The sequence below is a fragment of the Haliotis asinina genome, chromosome 5, assembly GCF_037392515.1.
Source record: "Haliotis asinina isolate JCU_RB_2024 chromosome 5, JCU_Hal_asi_v2, whole genome shotgun sequence".
NCBI lineage: Eukaryota > Metazoa > Mollusca > Gastropoda > Lepetellida > Haliotidae > Haliotis > Haliotis asinina.
The window spans coordinates 64,090,189-64,105,357 of record NC_090284.1 but is presented as its reverse complement, the minus strand read 5'-3'; the positions used below and the strand labels follow the sequence as shown (position 1 = coordinate 64,105,357).

Below are 15,169 nucleotides of genomic sequence, written 5' to 3'. Positions count from 1 at the left end.
CAAAGTAACTTGTACTCAGTAGTGTGGCAGTTCAATAGCGGTACATCCTGAGGGACAGTATGTTGTGTAAGCAGTGGTTAACAGAGGTAGTGATGTTATTGACCAAGCAACAACAGCAGTAGCTTTCCAAAGAGACAGAACCTGGAAATGCAGTGGGAAAGTTATATGGCTTTAATTGCTGGATTTAATGTACTGTATATTCAGCAGGGGCAGGTAGTTACCACCCTTTTGAGAAAGGGGGAAGGGGGAGTTGGACACTCATTTTCACAGATCATATAATAAACTTTCAGAACAAAAGGGGTGGGGTGCACAGCCATGATCATATTTCATGATCCACCCATGATCATATTTCAAGATCCACAGTACAACAAAGTTACAATAAACTATAACGTTCATGCTGAACATTGCTAAAATGTAAATGGAGACATTGTCTTCTTGTCTTCGTTAGCAATGTGAGACGGTGGGGTAGTCTAGTGGTTTAAGTTTTTGATGGTCACACTAAGGATCCAGTTTTGATTTCTCACATAGGTACAATGTGTGAAGCCCGTTTCTGATGCCTCTCCTCGTGCTGTTGCTGGAATTTATCAAAGAGCAACTGGAAAACTCCTATTAAGCCATTATAGCATCATATCAGACTACATGGTATACTGGTATATTGCAGAACACTTTTTCAATGAATATGTGTTGCAATATTATTTTTCTTAGAAAAGATATATTGCGTAAAAAACATATGCAAAGGTTTTGTGATTCTCTTTATGGGTTAAGTTAATATCTACACTAACTTTCATTCATAACTAAACTTTTCCTTTGTTACACAATGACAAAACAGCATACTGTAATACTATAGATTGTATGAAAAAGAAAATTGAATCCCTGATGATGCAACCTAATTGTGAGATTGCTGTTATCAGAACCATATCCATATGTTTACGGACTTATGATGTAGAAAATAGGACTGGCATTCACAAATAGTGTCACTTACTGTCAAACACATAAGTTCCCAATATATTTCAATGCATGTTGCAGTAAGAGTACCTGAATCGCAATATATTGCAATACAGTTTGTTTGCCAATATACTGCCTGAGCATCCTATTTATAACTGTATAGGTAAACTTGGTTAAATGATTATGGTTGTCATAGTTCTTCTATGAAGATGGCAAGAATGTTTCAGCTTTTGTTGCCACTGATTTTTATTTTAATTTTCTATTTATCATCTTACCATTGTAGTATCGTCCTATATTTTATTCATATTTTCACTGTTCTTACCCTCCAACATATTGTCACCATGTGTGAACAAGTTATTGAAATGTACTGGTAGTTCTAAACTGTCACCTCTACTCATGAAGTAAATAACTTGATTGTTTTCATATGTGAAAGTTAGAAATGAAAATTAAATAATCCATAATTGATGTGTTTAGTATAAACTTTAGTCAAAGTATAGCTTTAGTCAAAGCTGCATGAACTGTTCAACAACTGGCAGTGTTTAAGTTCACCAGTTAAAGCAGGCTCATCCCCAATGGAGAGTGTTCATCATGTGTCTCTTGGTCATGCAGAGGAATTGGGATATTTGTTGGTGTATGTTGGTGTTTTTCACATTGATGCTGGGAAGAATTATTTATGACTATTGATATGAAAACTGTTAATTATGTAAACTGTTTTGACGTGCTGAGGTTTAATTTTACATGCAAGATACAGAATGTTATTAATTTGTTCAGAGGCAACTTCTAGATTATGTTCACATGTTGTCCGGTTAATAATCAATGACTTAATGTGTCACCACTCACCAGTGACTTGAAGTATAGGAATGTTTTTTTCATTTTGCCCCATTTTTCTCCAGAGATGAATAATCATTATGAATATTTTGACAACATAAATGTCAATGATCCTTATTGATAGTCTAACAGGCTGAAATGCAGTCACTTTTATTGGTTTTATGTTTGTTGTTAGTTTACAGTCGTGCACATTCTATCATATTAGTCAGTCTCACCGTCCTTGAACTATGGTGTTTTCCTTCTTTCCTGCATTTTATGTAATTTAAATCTGTAAATGATGCAGATCGAGATTTTTCTCATTGTCACCAAGGTTCCTGTTCACTTAAAATAGAGTTACTTGATACTGGGTATTTGTTTCTGTCAACTTTGTATATTTTATGATGCTCAGTGCTTGTGTAATTATTATGTTAACAGGAACTGAGTTTGAATTTTCTAATTATAATCCAGGATTTTGTGAAATTCATGCCTCAGTCTAGTCATTAATGCGACTGTCTGACAAGGAAATACACTTCTGATGAGTAGTAACCATGGTAACACCATATACAAACATAATCAAATCATCATGATATATTCAAACATTTTGTTTCACATAATGTATGGCTTTAACATCATTAGCAAGGAAACATTAGATTATACAGACGAAAAAAAGACTTTCATTATTGTACCTTGACTGTTGCCTTTTCCAACAAATTCCATTATAAAGGGTAAGCAGGTTTGTGTAACTATATAACCGTAAGCAGTAATGTTAATGTAGTTAGTTCATTAGCAATATTAGTAAATCATCACGCTGTGATCATGATGAGTGAGTTTACTTTTTCGCCGCACTCACTATATAGCGGCAGTCTGTAACTAATCCGAGTCTGTACCAGACTACCTGTGAAGGTCCCGGGGTAGAATAGGCATTCAACAGCCCATGCTTGCCATAAAAGGCAACTGTGCTTGTCATAAGAGGCGACTAACGGGATCAGGTGGTCAGGCTCACTGACTTGGTTGACACATGTCATCAGTTCCCAATTGCGCAGATCGATGCTCATGTTATTGATCCCCGGATTGTTTGGTCCAGACTCGATTATTTACAGACTGCCGCCATATAGCTGGAATATTGCTGAGTGTGGCGCAGAACTAAATTCACTCACTTACTCACTGTAACAGACAATCTAGTGTTCAACAGCATGAGCATCTATCTGCACAATTTGGGAACCAATGACATGTGTCAGCCAAGTGAGCGAGCCTGACCACCGAATCCTATTAGTTACCTCTTACGACAAGCATAGTCACCTTTTGTGGCAAGTATGGGTTGCTGGATACCTGTTCTACCCCAGATCTTCAAAGGTCGATCATGATGATAACGGTTCAGTTCTGTGAACATGGTGAAGTAGCAAGAATAAGTTATGTCTATGTGCCCTTCAAAGAACTCAGGGTTTGATGATGTAGGGAACTGTCAAATTATCACAATTTGTTTCCCTTCAATAGTACTAAATCAAAAGGAAGTTGATAGAACAAATTGCATCATCAATGTTATGCTTGATCAATTGTCACAATAGTTGTAATTGGTTATTGATAATTGATATGTTATGCAACCTTCAAACCTGCCTGACTGGTTGGTCAGCAAGAATAATGACACCTTTGGATCAGAGTTACTTCCCTTCATACTGTTGCAATAGTTCACAAATATATATATCAATGCTGTCGCAGGATTATAGGCTACCGTTGAAATAATATCACAGTACGGAAATACCTCTCAATCTGCCAGTCCAGAACACTCAATTAGAAGGTAAATCCTTATTACATGCGGAACGACTGAATTTTTCACCCAATTCACTCAATTTGTTTTTCCTCTGTTTTATTTATGCGTCATTTTCAAATATAAACAAGATTCACAAAGTTGGTGAACAGAGTCAGTGTTGTTTAGGAACGGTAGGGAAGCCCAGAGTTCAAAGCTGAAAGGCCAGATTCAGTTCCCTACATGGGTACAATGTGTAAAGCCCATTTCTGGTGCTGGAATATTGCTAAAAGCGGTGTAAAATTCATTCATTAATATGGTTGATGTTTTGCTATAAAATGTATCCCACATCATGCTCAGTGGGTGTCATTCATACAAATCACCATGATTAAGCAACTTCCCAGGTCATAATATTTCTTTGTCATTGCTATCTTAGGACAGTTACCATGGTAACCCATAGTGACTGTATGTACTAATAGGTGTTTTACATGCTATGTGGATTATTTGTGATCTACCTCTTCTATAAGTCAAGACTCCATTTTAAATGTCACAACTGGTATGTTAGTATAGGAGCAAAGGTGGGTTAAATGCTGTTTGTTCAACACCATCTGCATGAAAGTCTTACTATACACTTTAATCCAGGAGAGCCCAGTGAAAGCGTCTAGGCATTATTTAAGCTCTCATTGTAGGATAGGTAAGGAAATATGTGAAGGTTACGTACACTGTTCTTCATACACACCTCAGTTGTTGTGATGCCAGATTTGTTTTTACAAGGAGTGCAAAAACTATGTTAAAAGCAACTTACATACATTTTTGAATACACAAGTTCAAATTGATTTCTTACATGGATCAGAGTGAAATTGTTTATTACTCAGGGAGACTATATAGAGGGGGAGAAGAAACTCCTCGAAAAGCCGCTGAACGTATGTCTCGGGTCATTACGTAACCAGTGTATCCAAAATGGTGGCAGCGTAGTATTTAAGATAGAGCCCGGTTTTTTTTCAACAGCTGATTATGTTCGCTGAGTGCTGTAACAACTGAAATCCAACATGTAGAAGATAGGTTAGCTATTTTGTCACTTCAGTTTAAGTGAAATAACTGGTATTAGTGTCGGTATTAGGACAGTAGATTTGTAGTAAAGTTTGAAGTCGGTAAGTTATAGCTCACTGGCTTCTATTCTCGATTCACCGCGAAGATAGACTAATTTGTGCCGATAAAAACTTCTTTCACACATTTGTTTAATTTTTAGAAGGAGAACATGCCTTTAGTTGAAAGGTATCTGCAAGTAATAGTGACAGTTTTATGACTTAAAAATTGTTAGGGTGTAACTGAGGTGTGTGAAATATGTGACATTTCGCCATTGAAATGCTATAAGCCGTTGTTTGAGTATTCCTAGTTACTTCCTCAAGAACATCTTCCACATACACCTTTAATTCATATGAGGGGAATATACTATCAGGTGAAATGTGCTTACAAGTAATAGTGATAGTTTCATAATCTGAAAAAGAATGTTAGAGTGTATTTCAGGTGTGTGAAAAATGTGACATATTGCCGATCTGATCTGATTGACCATTGATGCTTGAGGGTTATAGTTCCATAACTTCTTTCTTACTTGTTGATCTTATTATTTGATAAAATTGGAAAGGTGTTTTAGAACGCTTTGTGAGAGTTTTACACTTTATTTTTGAGGGCAGTGTGACAGAGTCAGTTAACATTTTGTTAAAGGTCACATGCAACCAAAAAATCAAACATAATTAAAACACATTTATCACTTATTCATGACATATAATATACATTGCTGCTTTAAAAAAACCAAATAAACAAAATTATAAGCGTACAATCGCGATTCAAATGTGCAATATTTTGTATTTGGGCTTACTTCCCCCGAAACGAAGCCTTCGGGAGACCGAACCCAGTCATAGCGGGTGGATATGCACTCAAGTGTAACGACGGCTTCCGATTGGCTGTTTCATTTGCTGATATGCTGAGGGTTCATTGTGTGCACAGAAAGATGATCTGTTTGATGGGCATTTTAGAAGTATAGCCAGTCACAAGAAAGTAAGATTCTTTATGGATAACAACTTCTTTTTGTGTACTTGATGCGTCGTTTCAGTATGGATTCATATAGTGTTGTCAAACAAAATCGCATACACTAAAAGAAGTCGTTATCCATGAAGAATGTACATACAGATGTTGGGTTTGGAAAATACATGTTCTCTGAATTTGAGTTCGATCCAATCAAATATCATGTCAGTAGAGATGGTAAACTAGTGCGTGGCTGTAATCTGTCCAAGTACAGAGCAGGACTTGAGTTTGCACAAGTTTCCGTCAGATCCAGTCATCCGAAAAAAATGAATGTAGTTTGTTTGCAACCCACAGACATAAAAACATGTCATGTGTATCACACGTACCTAATTACATAATGTGACAGGCACGGGACTCGAGTGCACGAGTCATAAATCAACTTGTTTTCTTCATGTCGTATAGTCTGATAGGTGCTAAGTTTAAATTGCACGTGGTCACTGACTGAAGCTGTGTATTGCATGTTGTCTTTAGCACACAGGCAGGCAGTCATATAGGTGTGAATATACCAGACAATGAGCTTTCTCTGTGACAGAGACTGCTTACCACAATCAACAAATTTTTTTTACGTAACGAGTAGATTATTTACATGTTTGTGTACACAACCAGGATTAGACTACTGCTCACGACCTAAGACGCTGGACGTGCATACTGTTTCAAGCTCCACGAACCTATTCACTGCGCATGCATTATGGACGCAGCACAGCACAGCTGTTGAAACCAGTTTTCCCCCCAGCGCTGGGGGGAATTTAGTGAAACGTTTGAACTCCGATTTCGCGGGCTTTTCTTTCATCGCGTTTTTTTCAACTTTATAGGTTGAATTGGCATTTTTTATGATTTGTTCCGGTAAGTGCATACCGAAAGGTCCCAGAATCTGCAAAGTTGTGTTTTACGTTGCATGTGACCTTTAATGTCCTTTACATTCCCCACATGCAATCAGATACCTGAATTAATTATTAATGTAAACAAAAATGTTTCAAAGTAGATTTTTTAAAAGGACAGCTGATGTTAACACATGTTCTCATGATACTTTTGCGTTCTTTAACATGTTTTGGGGAGGGAAGGCCACGGTGTATCATTTATTCTTTCATTCATTCACATATGTACTTCTTTCTTTTATTCTTTTTCTTTATTTCGTTCATTCATTCACATAAATCTTGCTCCTAACTCTTACTATAATTCATTCATTTTCAAATGCTGACTGATATAATAAACTGACTGAAGTTCTGTTAAACCAGGATTAATCTACAACGTATATACTCTGTATAGTTTCCCTGGTTAAACACAACTGAAGTTGCACTGGGAACGAGCCAAGTCACTGTGTGCGTTGGAGTGAGATGAGGCGCACGTTGATTAGTGCAAATGGTAAAGAAAGCAAGCGAGTGACCTATCCCTGTTGTAGAGTATCCCTGGTACAACTCACCATGTTACCTTGCATCAAAGTCTGTCTGTAAAATCTAGTATTTAACAATAAGTTTCAAATTCTAAATATGTTTTCATATAAGCCATTAATGTACCAAGTCAGAAACATTTGCAATGAAGCTTCAGACTGTGTTTAGCATGTGTAAAGGGAGCTGAGTTAGGTGATGGTTATCTGCTAGTACTTGGTTCTAATAACTTGTCAGCTGCATCATCTGTTTAATGTCAAGCACCAAGATTCAGGACACACGATTGCATCAGTTGACAAGATGGCAGCATTTCTCATAACTGTCTTCTTGCTTTTCATTACGTGCATCATTACGTAATCATTGTTGTAATATTTCAGCATGATTTTGTTTTATTAGTAATACTGTAAACCTATACCATGATGCTTTGACTACTGCTGTGCGCATTGATATTCATTACTATCACAAACATTTGCTTGCTGTTGTGATGAGCAACTGCAGAAGTCGCTGAAAGAGTTTTGTAGTGTGTTTTCTCAAATTAGAGTAGCACATCTCAGAGCACAGTTGCCTGTTACAAGAACTAACTGATATACAAAAGTTCTGTTATCACATAGTGGTTCAAACATTCACTTGTCACACCAAAGACCCAGTTTCAATTCCCCATATGGGTACAATGTGTGAAGCCCATTTCTGGGTCTACCATCATGATATTGATGGAATATTGCTAATAGTGGTGTAAAACAAAGTCACTCACTCGTTATGTTATGAAACCAAAGTGATAATAAACACAACGGTGGAGTTCCAATTCATTGTTCTGTGTTACCTTTTAATTAAAAAATCTCTTGGTCATAGACATAATTAGTTAAAAGAAAACTTTTTTCATTAGCAAATATAAAGTTCTTCATGTTTCACACAGTATAAAGTAACAAATAGCAACACATCGCAATACACCAGCAACACATATCACAATACACCAGCAACACATATCACAGTACACCAGCAATATGTATCACAGTACACCATAAACACATATCACAATACACCAGCAACACATATGTCAATATGTTACAGTACAGTGGGGTTTTACAATATGCAACACTATGGATGATCTCTTCATGTGTAAGTTATAATACCAGGTATGCTACAGGCATTGTTCAGCTTGTGATAGGAATTTCTGTTTTCCCAGGATTTACAATACTGATTATATTACAGGGTTTGAACATTTTGGGTGCTGTTCCATTGATATTTCTTGTGTATTGATTTAGAGAACCGATAGTTGTAATGTCATTGTTATACCAAGTTTCCATTGTATGAAAGTTGCACTTTATGGATATAGTAAAATGTCTATTATTTCAAGGTGGCAATATAAATACCAAACACAAAGAAAATTAACTTACTAAAACAGTCATGGTATAGCTCACAAAAAGTACCTTAGGATTCAGACAGTTTTGCAGATATTTTCCTCTATAGTGCTAAGTATAAATATATTCCGATATTACAACTGCCTATTATGTAGGTCATCAGGGATGTGTGACATGACATTCACTGAGTCTAGGATAATGTTTATGGGTGCCTTAGGGGAAGACAAGAAAAGGTATTGCCTACAGGTTAACAATCATTAACCCTGATACTTGTGTGAATGTAACAGTAACTATAGATTTTTGCACATTCACACTCTGTCTATTTTGAAGACTGTGAGTCACCCATTGTTGTAAACAGCTGTTTCAGTGTTGAAGTGTTTGCTAATATTGCCATCATTTGTTCCAGATACGGATGATATCTGTATTGTTGAACGGTTATTTTCAAGCAGTCTGGTTGCCATTGTTAGTCTATCATCACCACGGAAGTTAAAAGTTTGTCATTTCAAGAAAGGGACGGAAATCTGCAACTACAGCTACTCCAATTCTATATTAGCAGTCAAGTTAAACCGACAGGTAAGTCCTCCTCCACATGACTGAGATTATTCAGATCCTGGAGTAGTTGTGAAAATAGTAGTGTGGATTCCAGAGGCTTGCAGTACCCTGTGCATTAGTGTGCAAACTACACTGGGGTGTAGTTATGTGAGAATGTTCCCTTGTCACACTGAAAGTCAGGGTTTGATTCCCCACCAGGGTCAGATTTTTGGTGTGCCATGACGTGACAGCAGAAATGTTGCTGAAAGCTCTTTCAAACATAGCTCTCACCAATATCCCCTCTGAGAATAATTAAACTTAAATGTTAAACGTGTTCATTAAGTACCAGTTATATTTCCCTGTTTGAAATGTGCCTGGGGCTGTGTCATGTATACTTATTAAGTATACCTTGATTGTTTTGTTCATGTGAAGCCCATGAAGATCTGGTCTTCAGCAAGCCCTGCTTGTCCTTAAAGGCAACTAATGGGACTTGATGGTCAGACTCCCTGACTTGGTTGACATGTCAGTGTATCCCAGTTGCATGGATCGATGCTGATGCTGTTGATCCCAGTACTGTCTGTTCCAGACTAGATTATTTACAGACAACCGCTGTATAGCTGGAATATTGCTGAGTGCAGTGGAGACCTAAACTCAGTCACTCAGTCACTTGAGAGTAAACACATATACTTGTTTGTTTACTTATTTATTTACCAATGTATGTCGCAAAGACTATAGACATGAATAGTCTCTTCACACGTTGTTATATTGTGTAAAGTCAATGACTCTCCACACAAGTGTCATACACTAATCTGGTGTGCCCCGTATGACAGAGATTAATAGTATGCCTGGAAGAGAGCCTGTATATACACAACATTCGGGACATGAAGGTCCTCCACACAATCAGGGACACACCCTCCAACCCCATCGGACTCTGCGCTCTCGCCGTCAGCAATGACAACTGTTTCCTTGCCTACCCGGGAAGCAACCAGATTGGGGAAGTGCAGATCTTTGACACGATCAACTTGGTAAGTGAAGAGTGTTTCAATATATCTTCCAGTGTCTGACTGTCATATAGTTGTCTTTAAGTGTTTTAATTGGTAAACAAGTGACTGAAGTAATATCTTCTTAGCATAACTTTTTACAAGCACAAACATTTGTGTACTCAAATCAGTAAAGTAACGTTAATCATATAATTGAGATTCATAAATAAAGGAAATACAAAATTGAAACAGAATCAATCATCATTTAACATCATGGAATCAGGTAGATGATCATGTAATGAAGCTACATAGCAGTAGCTGAAGCACAAGTGAAATCAATTTAATGAGAGTAACAATAAATAGATAATTCAACCCCTCTACTTTTGTCAGCCCGGTGGCCATGTGGTAAAGCGTCCGCCTACAAATCTGAAAGTTGCAGTTGCAATCTTGCTTGGGAAAATATTTGCACTTGGAACGTGATCTTCAACGATATTTTTCAATTGATTTCAAACACTCATATATCATTTGAATGTTTATGTTCATTTAGAGTTAGGAAAAGACAATTGCAAAAAGTAACACCTGGGAAGAGGGCTTACTAACAAAACCAAAACCTCAAATGCGGTTATTCTGGGAAAACAAGAGATGACTCAGTATATAGTGAGGTGCACCCTTCATGTTTATGTGAATGTATCTGGAGCTTGAGTACTTGTTATGAAAATTGCTAAACAAGTAGTTATGTTACTTTATAGAAGCAGTGACATGTATTTTATAGTGCAACCACAATTTTGAAGGTGCTGCCAAACCTATAAGCCAGGTTGCCCTTGGGTGCTGAATAAATATGAAATCACACCCTGATTTATATTAAAACTGTTAGCCTGGTGGCTGTCAAAGGTATGAATTTTCTGAGTTTAAATTGCCATGTGTATGTTATCATCATAAAACTTTATACACATTACCAGAGCCCCGGATATAGATTTTCGAAGCTCTCTTAGCACTAAGACAGTTGTAAGTGCCATATATTAACATTAACTTACAACTATCTTAGCACAAAGAAAGCTTTGAAAATCTAGACCCTGTCTCTTATCCAAGCATAGTGTTAGTTTGGCACCGAACAAAATTGTATGATAACTCTTGTATTAATGATTGGACTTTCATGAAACAGTGTGCACATCCATTACGTCGGTTTTCAATCTTGATTGCAATGAGAGCTTTTGAAGAGCCTCCTCACAAGGTCACATATCAAGTTATGTAACATCAATAATTAAAGGTTTGTGTAGAATTATGCTGAACATGCTAAATAATTAACTTTGTGCCTATGTTATTCAACATAGTGTTGAATGTTTTTGTTGCTTTGAAGGTCATTCAGTAACTCAGTAAGTGTGAAGTAAATAATTTCGTTGACAAAATATTTGTTACACAACCATAGTTTGCAAGTAATGTTGCATGTTAGTGGATGATGTATAATTTCTTGGTTCTTTGTGTGTAATAAATATATATATTAGGCATCAGCTCATGGCTGAGGGTCAAGGTCATTGAACTTTAAATATTTTTCATGCTTGAACTGCACAGAGAACATGTTTACCCAGCCAGAAGTGATGTTATGAAACTGTATTGGCTGACTACCGTGTTATTATGATATTGTGTATTGTAGAGGACTTTCAAACAAAGCTTGACTGGAAGTCATGTTGTTAAACTGGAAATGCATACATTGGCTATTCAACACAAGTGATTTTCAATGTGGAAACTATCTGCCAGGTCATAGCAAATCAATTTTTGCAAATACTGAATAGGACAAGTTATTGAGAAATCTGCGGTAGTCATGAAATAGATGAATGTGTATCTAAGAATGAGTCACTACTCATTGCCTTTGTTTTCTTCACTTTGTTCATGCTGTTGGAATGGGACCCAGCTCCATATTGCATGTTTTTAGATATTTTTGCGAAAAGTGCCCTATACTTCAGCGTCACCTCTGTAACATGTAGGCTCTCTCTAGACAGTACTGCAGTCTGTGTCAAAAACTGTCAGATGAACCTCACCATTAGCATTTTCAGTACAATTTGATTTTATTATTTTAACTGTTATTTGTTGACCAGACGGTACCGAATCGGACAAAACTCTGGCAGTAAACTAACATCCTGATGCTTGTCCATGTCAGCTGTTACATACTTCTGATACAAGGTTGTGATGAAAGATAGCTTCATAGACAGGTGCAAGTAGAGGAACTTGTCTGAGTGAATATCTTCAAGACAGGAAATTAACCCATTCATTATAACAGCCGTGTCTTTGTCTTAGTTTATGAAAGAGACATAAATGCTAAACTTCTTTAAGACTTGATTCAGATTTTGCAAGTATTTCATCTACCTTTCAGTTATGGGACAGGATGGGTCCCAGAAATTGGTTACAGGTTTGGCCTCCTTCTTTTGTCATCAAGACCAAATGTCATGAATTGCTGCTCATGCTGTTATCATTGAATTGTCTGGTCCAGACTTGATTCTTTACAGGTTGCTGTCATATAACCATAATAGCCATACTGCTGAATGTGGCGTTAACAACAAACCAACCAACTGTTCATGCTGTTGACCAGTGGATCTAATATTCACACTTCATCAAACCATGTTTGCTATTAAAAAGCAGCTAATGGGATCAGATGGCCAGACTCACTGATTCAGCGGATGTCACTCATCATATTCCAAATTTATATACACATCAGTGTTTGTGAGGTCATCCACTGGATTGTTGGCTTGAGACCTGATGATTTACAAACTTCCTTCATAGAGAATGAATATTGCTGAGTGTAGCTGAAAACGACAGCAGCATCAACATCCAAAATTCTTAACAGGTTGCATGACTGAAATATGGCTGTATACACAACACTTATTCGTGTGACCTTGTTCTTGCAGAGAGCAGTGACCATGATCCCAGCTCATGACAACCCCTTGGCAGCCCTAGCATTCAGTGCAAAGGGAGACAGACTGGCCACAGCCTCAGAAAAGGTGTGTCTGTTATCATGTCATAGTCTGATAAACTGGCACATTTAGAAATAGTTACATGATGGTGTATATCTCATTATTTCATAATGTCAGTAAAATACAAAAGCAAGTATAGTGTCGTTCTGTTGTATTATTTGAAAATATGCAGAACATAAGAACTAGATGCATACTTTTACAAATTCTGAACCCCAATCCAATGCGATGTTTGCAGTCCTATAGATCCGATAACTTGTGACACTAAGAACACCTTGTTTATCTGGACTCTGATCTGATGTAAGTCTAGACCTACAAAGAAATGCTATCGGTCCTGCCTGAAATTTCGCTAAAACTCTGACTTTGATTCAGATGTTTATGTTGTGTACAAGAATATTTACATTTATTACGTAAGAGGGCGAACATATCAGACTTCATATTTTTCATACAATGCCCGAGGGCAAAATATGATTTTGTCATGGTAACATGATGTCATGAACAATGCCATGATGTTGTGGTTCATCTGTGATGTGGCAGTGATGGCGGGTGGCCAGCTGTTGTTTGAAAGTAGATTTGGGTTTATTTTCCTCAATATAACGACTTCGGTAATAAACAGAATATCATATTTGTGCTTACAACAGTGTTTACGACACTCATGCCTAAATATTGGTATAACCCTCGCTCTCTCTTGGTAAATACCAACATTTATGCACTCAGGTGGTAAACATAGTATAACATGGGCACTGATATAATATCCTGCATGAGTGCATGGATGTCTATATTTGTGCAGTATAACATCATTCCATTGCTCTACAGGGTACAGTCATTCGGGTCTTCTCCATACCAGATGGCCAGAAAATCTTTGAGTTCAGAAGAGGGGTGAAAAGGTCTGTACATATGTTATTCATGACATAGAGAGGAACACTTTCAATGGACAGACAATTTCTTTATTGCAGTGGATGTGACGTTTCTGTGTAGATCTTAACACCATTATAGTATCAGTATCCACTCCAATAAAGAAGCTCTCTATCCATAGAAAGTGTTCCTCTTCATCATACTAGCTTCCAAATGCCACTTAAAGGAAACAATATGACATAATCGCTAGGAATTAGGAATTTTGAATATATGAAGTTGTTTACAGATATGAATAGTCCTTCTGTACCATCAGTGGGGTAGTCTAGTCATTAAAGCATGTGCTTTTCATGCTGAAGTCTCAGGTTCGATTCCCCTCATGGGTACAATGTGCGAAGCTCATTGTCCCATACAGTGAGTGATATTGCTGGAATATTGCTAAATGACATGAAACTAAACTCACTCACTATAATGCTTTTTCTTTAGCATAGATTTTTCAGTCATCCTGACACTACAGATACACTGTGGATCCTCGTTCAGGACATCTGTTTAAGTACTTAACCTGTTGCAGGTGTGTGAGCATCAACTCGCTGGGATTCAGCACATGTGGGCTGTACCTGTGTGCCTCCAGTAACACTGAGACAGTCCACATCTTCAAGCTGGAGATCATGAAGGACAAGTAGGTTCTTGCGAACTTCCACTCAATATGAGACAGGTTTTAGGCAGTATTAGTCTTTTCAGTCCAGTGACTTTTAATTCTCATAATGTTTCAGGAATTATTTGTTTCTGAAGTCATAATCATCTTTGCATATTAATTCAAAGTGTGTAAATTAAATAGATATGCAAGCACAATGTCTTTTATGAAAATGTCTCTGCCAAAGGACAGGTAGAGCAGTTTTGATCAGATATCCATAGAATGTACTGTAGGTGCTTGTCAGCCTGCAATTTGAAAAATGCTTGATTTGACATCATGATTTCTTATTGAACATTGCTATGGATACTTTTAACATATGGATATTCAGATTCATTGGTGTTTACATTGTATTTAAATAAAATGGATGCTTTTGATACTGCAGGTCATCTTGTTAAAAGTGTTAATTTTTCCTTATCCTGACTCATGCTTAATTGTTTATCTCATCTTCCCTGGCGAAGGTAGAGGAAATACCTGAAATCCCTTGAAGTTCCCTTCTAAAAGAAGCAGTGGTAAAAATACACTCACCCACGAGTATCCTCCCCTTTCCCATGTAATTGGCCAGCTGACCAACCTCTCTTGTCACTCTCTGCTTATCGCCGGACGAGAGCGGCTGGAGTTACCTGGGGTCTCCACTACTATTTTGTGTTGATATAGCACATATTTCATCCACCAAGACTTAGTCTCGGTTGATGAAATTGTGTTTACAGTCTAGATTATGGCTGTCAGCGGTTGACCTGCTCTTAGTCTCCAGCGGCGTGTAAGCCCTTATGTTCTTCCACTGTTTGCAATGAAATTTGCAGAAATTTATCTGTTTCAGAATTTATT

At 37.3% G+C, this 15,169-nt stretch overlaps 1 protein-coding gene across 3 annotated transcripts in view; it reads left to right on the top strand.

Annotated features, from left to right (window-relative positions):
• The window catches only part of LOC137285041 (WD repeat domain phosphoinositide-interacting protein 2-like), a 33,626-nt gene that overhangs the window by 2,494 nt on the left and 15,963 nt on the right, over positions 1 to 15,169 (top strand). For all 3 annotated transcript variants that reach the window (XM_067817229.1, XM_067817228.1, XM_067817230.1), the window contains exons 3-7: positions 8,731 to 8,897; positions 9,686 to 9,880; positions 12,736 to 12,828; positions 13,615 to 13,685; positions 14,222 to 14,329. In XM_067817229.1, coding sequence (XP_067673330.1) covers positions 8,731 to 8,897; positions 9,686 to 9,880; positions 12,736 to 12,828; positions 13,615 to 13,685; positions 14,222 to 14,329 — 634 coding nt within the window. The remainder of the gene's footprint in view (positions 1 to 8,730; positions 8,898 to 9,685; positions 9,881 to 12,735; positions 12,829 to 13,614; positions 13,686 to 14,221; positions 14,330 to 15,169) is intronic.